The sequence below is a fragment of the Carcharhinus amblyrhynchos genome, chromosome 26, assembly GCF_965287045.1.
Source record: "Carcharhinus amblyrhynchos chromosome 26, sCarAmb.v2.hapA, whole genome shotgun sequence".
NCBI classification, from domain to species: domain Eukaryota; kingdom Metazoa; phylum Chordata; class Chondrichthyes; order Carcharhiniformes; family Carcharhinidae; genus Carcharhinus; species Carcharhinus amblyrhynchos.
Window position 1 is genome coordinate 22,440,610 of NC_137349.1, and position 14,447 is coordinate 22,455,056.

General features: G+C 40.5%; 1 protein-coding gene across 1 annotated transcript; it reads left to right on the top strand.

Annotated features, from left to right (window-relative positions):
* The first annotated feature begins 292 nt into the window (after positions 1 to 292).
* Positions 293 to 5,252, top strand: LOC145358499 (uncharacterized). Its single transcript, XM_080212614.1, has 2 exons — positions 293 to 454; positions 2,460 to 5,252. Exons 1-2 carry the CDS (start codon positions 293 to 295, stop codon positions 3,573 to 3,575), a joined length of 1,278 nt encoding a protein of 425 aa, XP_080068740.1. The 3' UTR covers positions 3,576 to 5,252.
* The last annotated feature ends 9,195 nt before the right edge of the window (positions 5,253 to 14,447 follow it).

Sequence of the window (14,447 nt, forward strand, 5' to 3'; positions counted from 1 at the left end):
CGCCGCCGGAAGTGCGGTCGTTGCCATGGCGACGCGGGGGGGTGGGTGGTCACCATGGTTACCCCATCACCCTAAACGAAGCGGGTTTAAAATCGAATTAACTTTCCAAAGCCCCGGTCGTGTATACACATATATATATATATTTGTTCGTCCTCAGTCAATCTAAAGAGGGAGGTTTGGTGGCTGGGAGTTCGGTTCCAATTGCCGATGTGTGTTCCGGCCCCAGGCCCCAAGTGGCGGGAATGGGGGGTGAAGCTGGGGACCCTCCCCAGCACTTCTCAGGACAGTCAACATGGCGGAGGAGACAGTGCTGCCCATGATGTTCCTACTCCTGTTTCTCTTAATGAAACGCCGCGCCGACTACGAGAGTGCGGGCGCGGAGAGGAGGAACGACGCGCAGAGGAGGCTGAGATTGAGGCAGTACTTCCAGCAGCGCCAGAGGAAAATGATCTTGGTAAATGGGAGAGGGAAAGGGAAATTAGAGGAAACAACAACAACAACAAACTTGCGTGTGGGTCACACAAAAGGCAAAACTTTCACTCGCCTTTGGCCCCCTAACTCCTGAAAGCAGTGGTCTCCAATGAACAGGAGAAGAACCACTCAAGCCTGTTCATACTCCCTATCGTGTTCACCCATAGCTGGAGCTTGTAATCCCATTCAGAACCACAACATAAAAGCAAGTGACTTTGGCGGGTGGACGCATTTCCTTTTTTGTTTTGGATCCCGTTACTTAAAGGGGAGTCTCAAATTAGACCATCGATACGATTTAAGTAGCGTCAGGTGTGAAACATGTGGCGATCTATTTTTAAAATATTCCACAATCGTGACTAATATTGAGATGGGCTTTATTAGCTGATCCTAATCAGGTTAGGATTTTTTTTAAGCAGCGGGTGGTTAGAACATTGCAGCAGCTCACCAGAAAGTGATAGAAGCAAGCACTACAACAGCTTCCGAATAGGAAAAAGATAAATATTGGATAAGATGTAAGTAAAAGATGAGAGGGAAAGATAGGGGAGTGGCACCATGTATGTGTCTTTTTCAGAAAACTGGAATCGGTGTAATGGACCACATAACTCCTTCTGTACTATAAAATTCAAACCTTTTACAAATATCTGCTCTCCCCCTAGATGTAAAATGTCTTGTTTAAGTTATTCAGAAACTGGATGGACTATGGAGGGAGAATTTACTGAGGGGAAACAAATATATATATGACCGGGGCTAGTTGCATTTTCTATGTGCTGATTGAAAGGGTCCTGTTAAGTTAAAGTTGGCATATAAGAGCGTGCTTCTTACATTTATTTCAATTATTTTTGATGTTATGTGAGCTATTGTCAGGCTAGAATGTAGAGAACTTAGTGCAGTTAGCTGTGATCTGGAAGTAACTGATTCTGACATTGGGTGTTTTTTTTATCTCAAAGCTTTAGATGAAAAGTTTCTTCTGAATTTTAGCAGAATACACATGTAGATAAAAGCTGAAGAATAACTTCTTTTCCAACTCCTAATTCCAGACAAAAAGTGATTTGATACAGCTATTATCATTTAGGTGTCAGTGTAGTTTTAAATTAACAACTGAACTGTCAATCTTTCTGTTTATGATTTTTCAAAAGTTGAAAAACTAATTATGCGTTAAGAAATTATCAAGCTTTAAAAGCTAAGCAAAATTGCAGAGGCTTTATTAAACTAGTTTGCGAATCCAGTTTGATTTTTCCCTCTAACCGTACTTGAGTGTTGATTGAAACCTCCGTATTTACATTTGGGATGGAGTGTGTGCTTGTAAGAAATCAACTTTCATAACATAACAAGTTTAATCCCCTAAATTGCAAATCTCTGGGTGGAAATGAATGGAGTTCAAGTTGGTTGAGTTTAAGAAAAACCCTTGGCTGAGTTCGAGGAAAAAACAAATTCTATCATATTCAATTGCAAGCTGGATAAAAAAAACCATTTTAAAAGTTTTATACATCTTCAAGTTCTGCAAGATAAATCTTTTTGATAGGTCCAAATTACAATTTTTCATTTTATGATTCCTTATATTAAGTTTTTTAAACAAAATCTTCAAAATGTGAACAAACCCCTTCAATGAACACACGCCAAACTGTATGGCTTTATTGCATTGTGCACTTAAAATGGTTTTAAATTAGCTCAAGTTGTTCTCTTGGGTCTAATGATTAAAGACCTCATTGTCATTGATTTAGAGTAAAAGTTATTTATTGTTTGTTATCATATTAATAAAATGTCCATCCAAGAGGAAATGTTAACTACAATTTGTGTTACCACAGCTGAAGTGTATCTTTATTTTTTAATACCTGTGCAATGTTCATACACTATGATCGCAGCATGCCTCGGCAGGAAAATGTTGTCAACGTATATGGTTTTTTACTATAACCGTCAAATAAAAAAACTTGCAGTATTGCTGAATATCTAAGGAGTATAATTACAACAATATTTTTCTTTGTTTGTAGATGGTGATGGCACGTGGAGGTAGTAGATGTAACTGTCGGACAAGAATCTGGTGTAAACCACGAAGTTCAGACTGGTGGGAACGTGTGGTTATGAAGGACTTTCAGCCAAATGATTGGCTGGAAAATTTCAGAATGTCTAAGGAAACATTTTTCCATATCTGTAGCCAGCTGAAACCTATGGTTTCACGTCGAAATACTCATCTTCGTCCTGCACTGCCTCTGGAAAAAAGAGTTGCTGTGGCATTTTGGCGACTTGCTACTAATGTGGAATATAGAACTATTAGTCATTTGTTTGGGATAGGCCGATCAACTGTTTGTAAATGTGTAAGAGAAGTATGCCATGCTATTGTGTCTCTCTTAAAGCCTCTGTATCTTAGGATGCCTTCCAATCAAGAATTTGAAACAATAGCCCAAAAGTTTGGTCAGAAATGGGATTTTCCCCAATGTGTTGGTGCCATTGATAGCTGCCACATACCCATCATTGCCCCTCCACAATATCACAAAGATTACCTAAACAAAAAGGGATGGCATTCAGTTGTGTTACAAGGTGTAGTTGATGACACTGGGAATTTCTGGGATGTCTGTACTGGATTTTCTGGGAGTTCTCTTGATACAAAAAATCTGAGGAGTTCTGATCTATGGAGAATGGCTATTGAAGGAAGGTTATTCCCTGATTGCTCAAAAAATATTCTGAGAACACCAATGAAATATCTACTAATAGGCAGCTCTTCGTATCCGCTACAGGAATGGCTCCTGAAGCCTTACTCTGAAACAGTAAAACTATCGCAGCATCAACTGGTGTTTAACTACAGGTTAAGCCAAGCTCACACTGTGATAGATGATGCATTTGGACGACTCAAAGCACGTTGGCAATGTCTTCTCAAGAGGAATGACTGTAGCCTTGAACTGATCCCAACAATGATCACTGCCTGTTGTATTCTTCACAATATCTGTGAAAAACATAATGATGGTTTTAATAATGACTGGCTGGGTGCTCTTGGACAGGAGGAATTTCCTCAGCCGAACCAAATAGTGTCAGATAGAACGGTTGATAGGCAAGCTGAAGAAATTCGCCAGGTATTGTCTACCTACTTTATGGGTCTCAAGGAAAGCTAGATGTTAGCCTTTCAGTTTTAGGTTATGACAGTAGCATTTATAGAAACTGTAAATAATGTATGATTTTTCAACATGATTTTAATCACTGACTAGGAATGTCTTGATATAGTATACTGATAGTGTAGCAATAAAATACTTATTGTCTCTTTCTTTTGTAATAATGGTAAAGCCTATTACATTTGTTGCTGTACTCGTGCACGTTGCAATAAGTTGGTTAAACTTGCAGCAGTTGAAACTTGAATAGCAGCTGAGATTCACTCTTAAGAATGTATTTTGTTTGTGTACTCAATTCAAGGAGTTCCAATTTCAGTCAAGTTAGTTTAACAACATCTCTGATATTTGTAATTATGCTTCATGCAAAGTTCTTTAACCAGAAACTTAAATATTAGAAAATCAAAAAAGCATTTGAATTTTTGGTGAGGATAAAATGAAAAGTACCAACTGCATGAATAAACTACCAAAGAATAAAATGCACAGAAGAGATTAGTGAATTTAGTACATAAAATTAAAACCTTTAAAAGCAATTATTAAAGAAAGGTTTTAAAAAAAAACACTGGAAAAGTAAGAACAAAGCTAGTTTCAGGAAATGTTAAGAATGGGGATTGCTTTTACTTAACCCACCACATTTCAAACTACAAAATAAGATCATGAGGAGTCCTGACGGTGGATGTGAGAATATGTTTCCCCTTGTGGGAGAGTGTAGAATTAGGGACCATCAACTTTTCTTCATACTCCAATGACTATGAACTATGGACGTAGTCCAATGGATAATGAAGAAAGGTTGAACAAACTTGGATTGTTTTCATTGGAACATCAGAGGATAAGGGGGGGGACCTGATAGAGGTTCACAAGATTATGATAGGCATGGATAGAGTGGAGAGTCAGAATATTTTTCCCAGGATCGAAGGGTCAATTACTTGGGGGCATAGATTGAGAGTGAGAATGGGAAAGTTTAAAAGAGATGTATGGGGCAAGTTTTTCACACAAAGAGTGGTGAATTCCTGGAAAATGCTGTTGGAGGAGATGGTGGAAGCAGATTCTATAACAACGTTCAAGACGCATCTAGATAGATACATGAATAGGCAGGGAATAGAGGGATATGGACCACATAGAGGCAAGAAAAGGTTAGAGAGGCATCTGTGTCGACACAGATTTGGTGGGCCGAAGGGCTTGTTACTTTGCTGTGCTGTTTTTAGTTCTAGGGATCAGTGTTTAAGAAGCAGGGATCACCCATTTAAAATGGAAATGAGGCATTTTTCTTTCTTGGAGGGTTGTGAATCTTTGGAACTCTGAAAGCAGATTCTTTGAATGTTGTTGGGGCATAAATGGATAGATTGGTCAGCAGGGTGAGACGAGCAGGGGGAGGCAATATAAAATAAAGGGTACTGTTGCAGGGTTTCTGGAGCTTAGGTATCGCCAAAACTTCAACCAATACAAAGACTCACAAAAGCCATTGTCCTGGTTTAAAGTATCTTTACTATCCAATGATCGATGGGAGAATGAACATTGGATTTATTCAATGCACCATTACGAGATATGGCTTTTAGCGTTCCAATACCACTGACGTTAATCAGTTGTACATTTTTCATATCAAATTTTCCTGCCTTCCGTAAGTTATGATCAAATCATCTTCAATATAAATCAATCGTTGTTAACACTTGTCACATACTTTAGCCAATTGCATTCTACCTTTCAACATCATGGGATTTCATTGGTCCAAAGAATCCAGATGCTTCCCTTTTTGATGATGCTTCTTCTTCTGTTGCCTTGTAATCTCTGACACTCAGCTACAAAGATAAAAGTTAAGGTTCCCACCGACTCCTGCTACATCACTGGCCAAATGAGACAGATGTACATTCTCACGTCTGAGAATGTGTAGAAAAATTCTATTCGTAAGCAGCCCTGAGAACCTTTCTGCTCACAACTTTCGCTGATAAGAACTTGCACGTTCTGAGGTTTCATTGTTTCCAAAGGATGTGGTTCTCTCTGTTGAGGCTTCATCCCATCACCTCTTGCAGCAGTCTTATCTTGGCTAAAGTGCACAATTACTTTCATAAAATACAATTAATACATTTAAAATACCAAAATACATATTTAAATCAGAAATGCTTGTTCAAATCTCATATGCCTTTATGCAGGCATTTTCCCTATTAAACTTAGTCTGATCTGAGGCCATTTCACTTAGTGTCAGTGGTTTGATTAGTGCCTTAAATCCCTAATTTAAAATTTCTCTAACCTACTAGGATTTTCTTTCCTACAGGTACAATTCTAAAGGAAGCTCTGGATCAGAAAGACTCAGATGCATATACATATCATGAACAGGTGCAGAAAATAAACAAGGCTAATAAAGTTGGTCTTTATATCTAAAGAATTGGAATATAAGAACATAAGAAATAGGAGCAGGAGTAGGCCATCCAGCCCTTTGAGCCTGCCCCGCCATTCAATAAGATCATGGCTGATCTGTCGTGGCTCAGTTCCACATTCCCGCCCTCTCCCCATAACCCTTAATCCCCTCGCTTATCAAAAACCCATCAACCCGCGTCTTAAAAATATTTAGCGAGGCAGCCTCCACCACCTCAACGGGCAGAGAATTCCAGAGATTCACCACCCTTTGAGTGAAGAAGTTCCTCCTCAACTCTGTTCTAAACCGCCCCCCCTTTATCTTGAGGCTGTGCCTCAAGATATAAGGATGCAGAAGTTATACTGCAGCATTACAAAACGCTACTTGGAATACGTGAGCAGATCTGAGCACCACACTTTAGGAAGGATATATTGGCCTTCGAGTGCAGCATAGATTTACAAAACTGATACCTGGACTTCATCTGTTTAATTATGAGGGGAGATTTTACAAATTTGACCTTTTTTCTCAGAATTTAGAAGGTTAAGGAGTGATTTGATTGAAGTCTTCAAGATGCTAACAGGAAAAGGCAGTAGTTAAAAAATTATTTCCACTGATTGAAGATTCTAGAAATAGGGGACAAATTACTAAAAATTAGGGCCAAACCATTCAGGAGTGATGTTAGGAAGCACTTCTATGCGAAAAGGGTGGTGGAGGTTTGGAACTCTTAGAGAAATGGCAGTTGATATCTTTAAATCTGAGATAGGAAACTTTTTGTTAAGCAAAGGTGTGCCTCTACTTTCTCAGAAGACTAAGGAAATTTGGCATGTTAGCCATGACTCTCACAAACTTTTACAGATGTACCATAAGAAGCATTCTTTATGGTTATATCACAGCTTGGTATGGCTCCTACTCTGCCCAAGACCGCAAGGAACTACAAAAGTCGTGAATATAGCCCAATCCATCGCACAAACCAGCCTCCCATCCATTGACTCTGTCTACACTTACCACTTCCTCGGCAAAGCAGCCAGCATAATTAAAGATCCCATGCACTCCTGGCATTCTCTCTTCCACAAAAGTCTGAGATCATGTACCAACCGACTCAAGAACAGCTTCTTCCCTTTGAATGGACTTACCTAGCATTAAGTTGATCTTTCTCTACACCTGAGGTATGACTGTAACACTACATTCTGCACTCTCTCGTTTCCTTCTCTAAGAACGGCATGCTTTGTATTGCATGCAAGAAACAATACTTTTCACTATGTTAATACATGTGACTATAATAAATCAAATCAAATCAAAGGTATTAAGGGATATGGACTGAAGGCAGGTATGTGGAGCCAGGTCACAGATCAGCCATGATCTCATTGAATGGGAGAGTGGGCTCAATGGGCTGAATGGCCTATTCACGTTCCTATATGCACAAATCATTGTAGCAGGGCAGATTGAAAATATGGTTATAACTGGGATCATGGACTTTATAAATTGAGGCATAGCTTACATAAGCAAGGAACATTTATAAATGTTACAATGAACATTTGTAAAACTCTGGTTTGGTCTCTAGCCACAGTAAGAAGTCTCACAACACCAGGTTAAAGTCCAACAGGTTTATTTGGTAGCAAAAGCCACCAGCTTTCGGAGGCTGCTCCTTCACAGAACTCCTACTTACCTGACGAAGGAGCAGTGCTCCAAAAGTTAGTGGCTTTTACTACCAAGTAAACCTGTTGGACTTTAACCTGATGTTGTGAGACTTATTACTGTGTTTATCCCAGTCCAATACCAGCATCTCTACATCTTGATCTGTAGGCACATTTGCTGGAATTTTACTGCCTTGCCCGCCTGAGGCTTGTAAGATCCTCCCAAAGCCAATGGAGAACGCTGTTCTGCAAGCCTTGCTCATCCTGATCCTGGGGCGGGCATGTTGGTAAAATTCTGGCAACTCTGTCCAATTCGAGGCACCATAGGAAGGAAGTGAAAGCTTTAGAGAGATTGTAAAAAAAAGTTTACAAGAATGGTTCCAGGGATGAGGCTTCAGTTATGTAGCTAGATTGGAGCAACTGGAATTATGGGAAACCTGCAGGTGGTGGTATTCCCATGCGCTTGCTGTCCTTAGTGGTTGCAGGTTTGGAAGGTGCCTTTGCAGGAGCTGTCGGGAGATGCAGTGCATCTTGTAGCTATATACACACTGCTGCCATTGTATCAGAGACTGAATGTGTATGTTGGTAGATGGGATGCCAGTCAAGTGGGCTGTTTTATCCTGGATTGTGTCAAACTAATTGATTTTGTTGGATACACTCATCAAAGCAAATGGTAAGTATTTCATCACACTCCCTACTTGTGCCTTGTTGATGGTGAACAGGCTTTGTGGTGTCAGAAGACGAGTTACTTGTTGCAGAATTCCCAAGTTTTGATCTGCCCTTGTAGCCAAATTATTTAAATGGCTGATCCAGTTCTGTATCTGTTCAATGGTAATGCGCAGGATGTTGATAGACAGGTCTTCAGTGATGGTAATGCCTAGACAGAATAGATAGAGAGAAACTGTTCCTTCTGTCAAGAACAAGGAGATAAGATTCAGAATGAGTAACAAAAGACCCAAAGGCGATAAGGGAAAAGGTTTTTCACGCAGCAAGTGGTTGAGATCCTAAATGCACTGAGTTTGTTGGAGACAGATTCAATTGTGTCTTCCAAAAAGGAATTGGATAAACACCTGAAGATAAAACATGTACAAGGTTATGGAGAAAGAGCAAAGGAGTGGGACACACTGAATTGTACTTGCAGAGAGCCAGTGTGGACTGAACAGGATGATTAGCCTACTTCGGTCCCTTAGCCATTCTATGAGCATTGGCCGTCTCATTACAGAAAGTGGACATGGAAAAGATAAAAGTAAGACCTGGTAGAATGATAAATTGCAAGCTGTAATTATGCAAATAAGCTCAAAAGTTGATGTTTTCTCTTTGGATGTGGTACAAGGAATTAGAAGTTTTCAAAACATTGAAAGCTATTGAGAGAGTGAGTAATGAAAGATTGTCTCCAATGAGTGGAATGTCTAATAAAAGAGATGTTGGATTATTACTAGAAGTATCAGGGGAGTTGGGCATAATTTTTTTTCAGGTGAAAATATATTAGCATGTATATACATTAGCATATATTAGCATTAGTTCATTACAGCTGTGTTTGATTTCCTTGTGGCATCCATGTATCCTTTCTAATAGGAGCCAGTGGATAATGTATGACAGCAAGTGACTTACAGCAGAAGAAATAACACAATTCAGATGAAAAAAATATAGAAGTATATAGTGAAGGGACAGGAAAAGAGATTAATTTGGTTAAATTAAGATGCAATGTAATGTAAAGTATAACGTTCATAAAGATATTGAATAAAGCAGTATCAATAAATTAAACTGGAATAGTTGTAATAGAGAAGACAAAGATCACATATCAGGCTGACAAATGCTTTTATCATATGCAGGAGTGCAACAGAAAGGGTGCTAAATCTTTGTGTGTAAACAAACTGAATTTTGGCAGGCTGTTCATTACAGCTGTGTTTGATTTCCTTGTGGCATCCGTGTATCCTTTCTAATAGGAGCCTCTGGATAATGTATAACAGCAAGCAATCTGTTGGATTGTTTTCACTTTCTTAATCCAGCTACACTGAAGCACCCTCACTGTAGCATTTACACCCCAGATATCAACATTGCTCAGCAATATACATTTCAATCTGGTCACATGATGTGTGTAGATCACCAACCACCAAGTAAATCTCTCACTGTGGAATTTTCTGTAAACATTGTGAAGTACCTTTTGTTCTGTTGCTGTTATCTTTGGCCACTATTCTTTTGTTCTGTTGTAGCACACATGTCTCAATGTTTGAAGGCCACAGCTTCATGTTGTATTCTAGTGATTAAGTTTATAATCCAGTCTGATGCAGTGAAGGACTGTTAATAGAGTTGTTGGACTGTTGGAGAGCTCAGTCATTTGATTCTGATTTGATTTATTATTGTCCCATGCATTAGTATACAGTAAAAAGCATGGTTTCTTGCATGCTATACAGGTAACACATACTGTTCATAGAGAAAGAAAGGAGAGAGTGCAGAATGTAGTGTTACAGTCACAGCTAGTTTGTAGAGAAAGATCAACTTAGTGCGAAGTAGGTCCATTCAAAAGTCTGATGGCAGCAGGGAAGAGTCAGTTGGTACATGACCTCAGACTTCTGTATCTTTTTTGTGACAAAGAAGGTGGAAGGTCCGGGGTGCTGGCTGCTTTTCTGAGGCAGCTGGAACTGTAGACAGAGTCAATGAATATGAGGCTGGTTTACATGATGGACAGGGCTTCATTCACAATCCTGTAGTTTCTTGTGGTCTTGGACAGAGCAGGAGCCATACCAAGCTGTGATACAACCAGAAAGAATGCTTTCTATGGTGCATCCATAAAAGTTGGTGAGAGTCGTTGCTGACGTGCCAAATTTCCTTCATCTTCTGAGAAAGTAGAAGCATTGCTGGGCTTTCTTAACCATAGTGTTGGCAGGGTGTACCAGCACAGATTGTTGGCGATCTGGACACCTAAAAACTTGAAGCTGTCGACCATTTCTACTTCATCCCCATTGATGTAGACAGGGGCATGTTCTCCACTATGCTTCCTGAAGTCGATGACTATTTCCTTCATTTTGTTGACATTGAAGGAGAGATTATTGTCATCGCACCAGTTCACCAGTTTCTCTACTTCATACCTGTACTCTGTCTTATCATTTTTGAGATCCGATCCACTATGACAGTGTTATCAGCAAACTTGAAAGTTGAGTCAGAGGGGAATTTGGCCATACAATCATAAGTATGTAAGGAATATAGTAAGGGGTTGAGGACACAGTCTTGTGTGACACTGGTGTTGAGGATGATCGTGGAGGAGGTGTTGTTGCCTATCCTTACTGATTGCAGTTGTGGGACTGTATCAAAGGCCTCTGGAAATATTGAAGTTTATCCACAGCACATGTTACTTCCTCAAAGAACTTCAGTAACTTGGAGTATGCTCCAATTTATCATGGACATATTCTCCAATGCATGTGACAACTTTAGCTTTATGAGCAGCACAAAAAAAAGTATCAGCTTGCTCCAAGGAAGCATTAGAACCCAAGTTTCAATCCATGACTTAAACCTGTCAGCAATGGATAGCTTCACTCATCTTGCATTGTCTATACTGATGTCGAGGTGTTACAAAGGTGCAAGGTATCTAAGCATACCTTACCATCCACAGGTCCCTATCACTATATTTGAACTCTTTATCTGAGAAGATTGGTAATTCTGATTCCATAAGGCTAGGCAGACAGTTCCTCAGTCTTTGAAGGTTGGCTAATATTTCATGATCTGTAGTCATCGATTGTGCTTTCTCCTTCCCCTAGAGCTGGTTCTGGTCTTCGGGTCATCTCACCGGGGTGGTCTCTGGGTCTGGTTAGTTTGATGATGCCACGAGGTACAGGGAGCTGGAGATGCTGTGCTGCTCAGCTGCCAGTCAAAGGTGCTGTCTGCAAAAGCAGAGAAAGCTGGGGCTCTGGTTGCTTCTTTTATCCCCTCTTTACGTCCTTCTCAAAGAGTCTATGGCCTGTATCCAATACTACCATTGGGCAGTCCAGGAAGATCCAAGGAGGTGACTACTCGTTCTCCCTGTGTCTGTGTGGGTTTCCACTGGGTGCTCTGGTTTCTTCCCATAGTCCAAGTTGTGCTGGTTAAGTGGATTGGCCATGCTAAATTGCCCTTTGGTGCCAGGGAGACTAGTTAGGGTAAATGCATAGAGTTATGGGAATAAGGCCTCCATTTACTGGAGGTGTAAACAATAGTTTGTTTTGAAACAATTTGGCAGGTAGCACCTGGCAAGGCAGTTCCAGGCCTGTCCGGTTTCAATGAGAGGTTGATTACCCAAGACCTGGCTACATGACTACTGCCTGTTCCACCTCTGCAGTTTGCAAATTGCAGAGTCTAGCTAGTTGTAAACTTGGCTTCCACATTTTGAAGTTTTATCCATGCTCATGAAAAAATATCAATATTTCTGCAACAATCCTGGAGGTCATGGGTCACCTAACCACAGAGACAAATGCAAGTGTAAGCCTTTGGTGGACATCAAACATCAATCTGGGAAATGAAGAGGAATAAGTCTACCTACAAAACTGAAGGTCTATAAAGATATAGCTCTGCCCACTCTGCTCTAGCATATGAGACTTGGACTGTGTACCAGAGTCATACCAAAAAACTCAAATGCTTTCACTTGAACTATCTTCAGAAGCTTCTGAAGATGCAATAGCAGGACAAAATACAAAACACTGAGATGCTCACCTGAGCTGGCATGCCAAACATCCACATCATATTGAAACAGTACAAACTGAGTTGGGCTTGTCATGCAACTTGACTGCCTGACACTCGCTTAACAATGCAAATCTTCTGGGGAGAATTTGAGTCTGGGACACACTATCATGCTGTTTAAGCAGGCGCTACAAGTGCATCTGAAGCATCTTTGTTTAAGAAGTTTGATATTGGTCCAAGAGTTGAAAGACACTTGCCCAGGATTGGTGCACTTGATGCAATCAAATAAAAAAGCTGCAGGCTTCTTAAAACATATCAGCAGCAGAGTGGAAATTTTGAACCAGCAGCTTATCCAAAGCTCCATTAACCTCACCCTGTTCTGTTTGCAGCAGAACTTTTCAGATATAGATTGCCCTCAGCAGTCACCTAATTATCCGCAAGAATCGTATCATACAGCTCAGATGATGAACATGATCACCCTGGCCTTGAGAGATGAAAAACAATTGGTAGGAAAGATCACAGCTTTGGAAGGTGTTAGCGCAGGAATCTTGATGAGTTGCTCCAGTACATCTTGTGTATCATCATAGAATCCCTACCATGCAGAAGGAGGCCATTCAGCCCATGATTCCCACAGCTCCCATTGTGCACTGATGGTGGAAGGAGTGAATGTTTAGTGAAGGTGATGGGTGGGTTGCTGATCAAGCAGCTGCTTTATCTTGAATGGTATCAAGTTTGATATTGATGGAGCTGCACTTGCTAACCAGGCGAGCATCCCATAACACTTTCAACACGTGCCTTGTTAAAGATGCCATGCCATCTGTGCATCAGTCCTCCATTAACTTGTCTAATATTAGCCATGCTTTATGTATGACCTCAAATAGCAACTGTCAGAAATCTATTTGAACGTGGATGGTTTTCATTCTCCATAATTTCAGAATCATTTTCTAATGGGAGCCAGTGAATCTTGGTCACTGCCAGGAACTCTAACTGATTCTTCTTATACCTTTCTTAATGAAGTGACATTGAGTCTGTTCAAAGGCAATTGAGATCAGTTAGATCAGCTAACTTCAGGCTGGGAATTAAACCTACTTTATAATATTTTTCTAATGATTTTTACTGCTGCCATAGAGTGCCAGGAACTTGGGTTCAATTCCAGCCTTGGGTGACAGTCCATGTGGAGTTTGCATATTCTCCCCACATCTGCTTGGGTTTCCTCTGGGGTGGTCTGGTTTCCTCCCACAGTCCAAAAATATGCAAGTTAGGTTGATTTGCTATGATAAATTGACCCTTAGTGTCCCAAGATGTGGAGGTTTGGGGAGTTAGCAGGGTAAATATGTAGAGTGACAGGGATAGGGCCCAGGTGGGTTGATCTTTTGGAGAGCTGGTGCAAACTTGATGGACCGAATGGCTTCCTTCTGTACTGCAGGGATCCTATGATTACCATTTGCTGCTGTGCAATGAGTTTCACCAAAAAATGCAATGTTCTATCAAAATATAGTAATAATGATTTTGTAGGGACTGGATTAAATATAATTTCCTCCACTTGCTCTGAATGGCAAGGAAATGGGGCAGCACGGTGGCATGGTGGTTAGCACTGCTGCCTAACAGTACCAGTGACATGGGTTCAATTCCAGCCTTGGGTGACTGTGTGGAGTTTGCGCGTTCTCCCTGTGTCTGTGTGGGTTTCCTCTGACTGCTCCAGTTTCTACCTGCAGTCCAAAGATGTTAGTCCAGGTTAGGTGGATTAGCCATGCTAAATTGCCCTGTGGTGTCCAAACATGTGTAGTTTTGATGGAACCAAAACAGAAAATGCTGGGTCATTCAGAATCAAAACATTGGCTGTATTCTCACTCCACAGTTGCTGTCAGACTTGCTGAGATTTTCCAAGATTTTCTGTTTTTGCTTCAAACTCTAGCATCTGCAGTAATTTGCTTTTAGCTTAATGCAAGTTAGATGTATTAGCCATGGTAAATGTTTGGGGTTACGGGGATAGGGCGGAGAAGACTGAGGTAAGATAGTCTGTCAAAAAGATGGTGCAGACCTGATGGTTTGAATACACAAAAGAGCATCTGATGGGCTGAATGACCTTCTTCTGCACTGCATGGATTGTATGATAACATTTGCTGCTGTCCAATGAGTTTCACAAAAAAATGCAGTGTTCAATCAAAGAATGGTAATAAGTGTTTTTGTAGGGACTTAATTGAATGTAATTTCCCTCACTTGCGTCGAATGGCAGGGAATCTTTCT

What these genes read in the sequence shown, in the direction of transcription:
- LOC145358499 (XM_080212614.1), top strand. Translation starts at nt 293, where the DNA reads ATGGCGGAGGAGACAGTGCTGCCCATGATGTTCCTACTCCTGTTTCTC. An exon ending in GCCAGAGGAAAATGATCTTG is followed by an intron (nt 455 to 2,459) that starts GTAAATGGGAGA and finishes CTTTGTTTGTAG; the next exon opens with ATGGTGATGGCACGTGGAGG.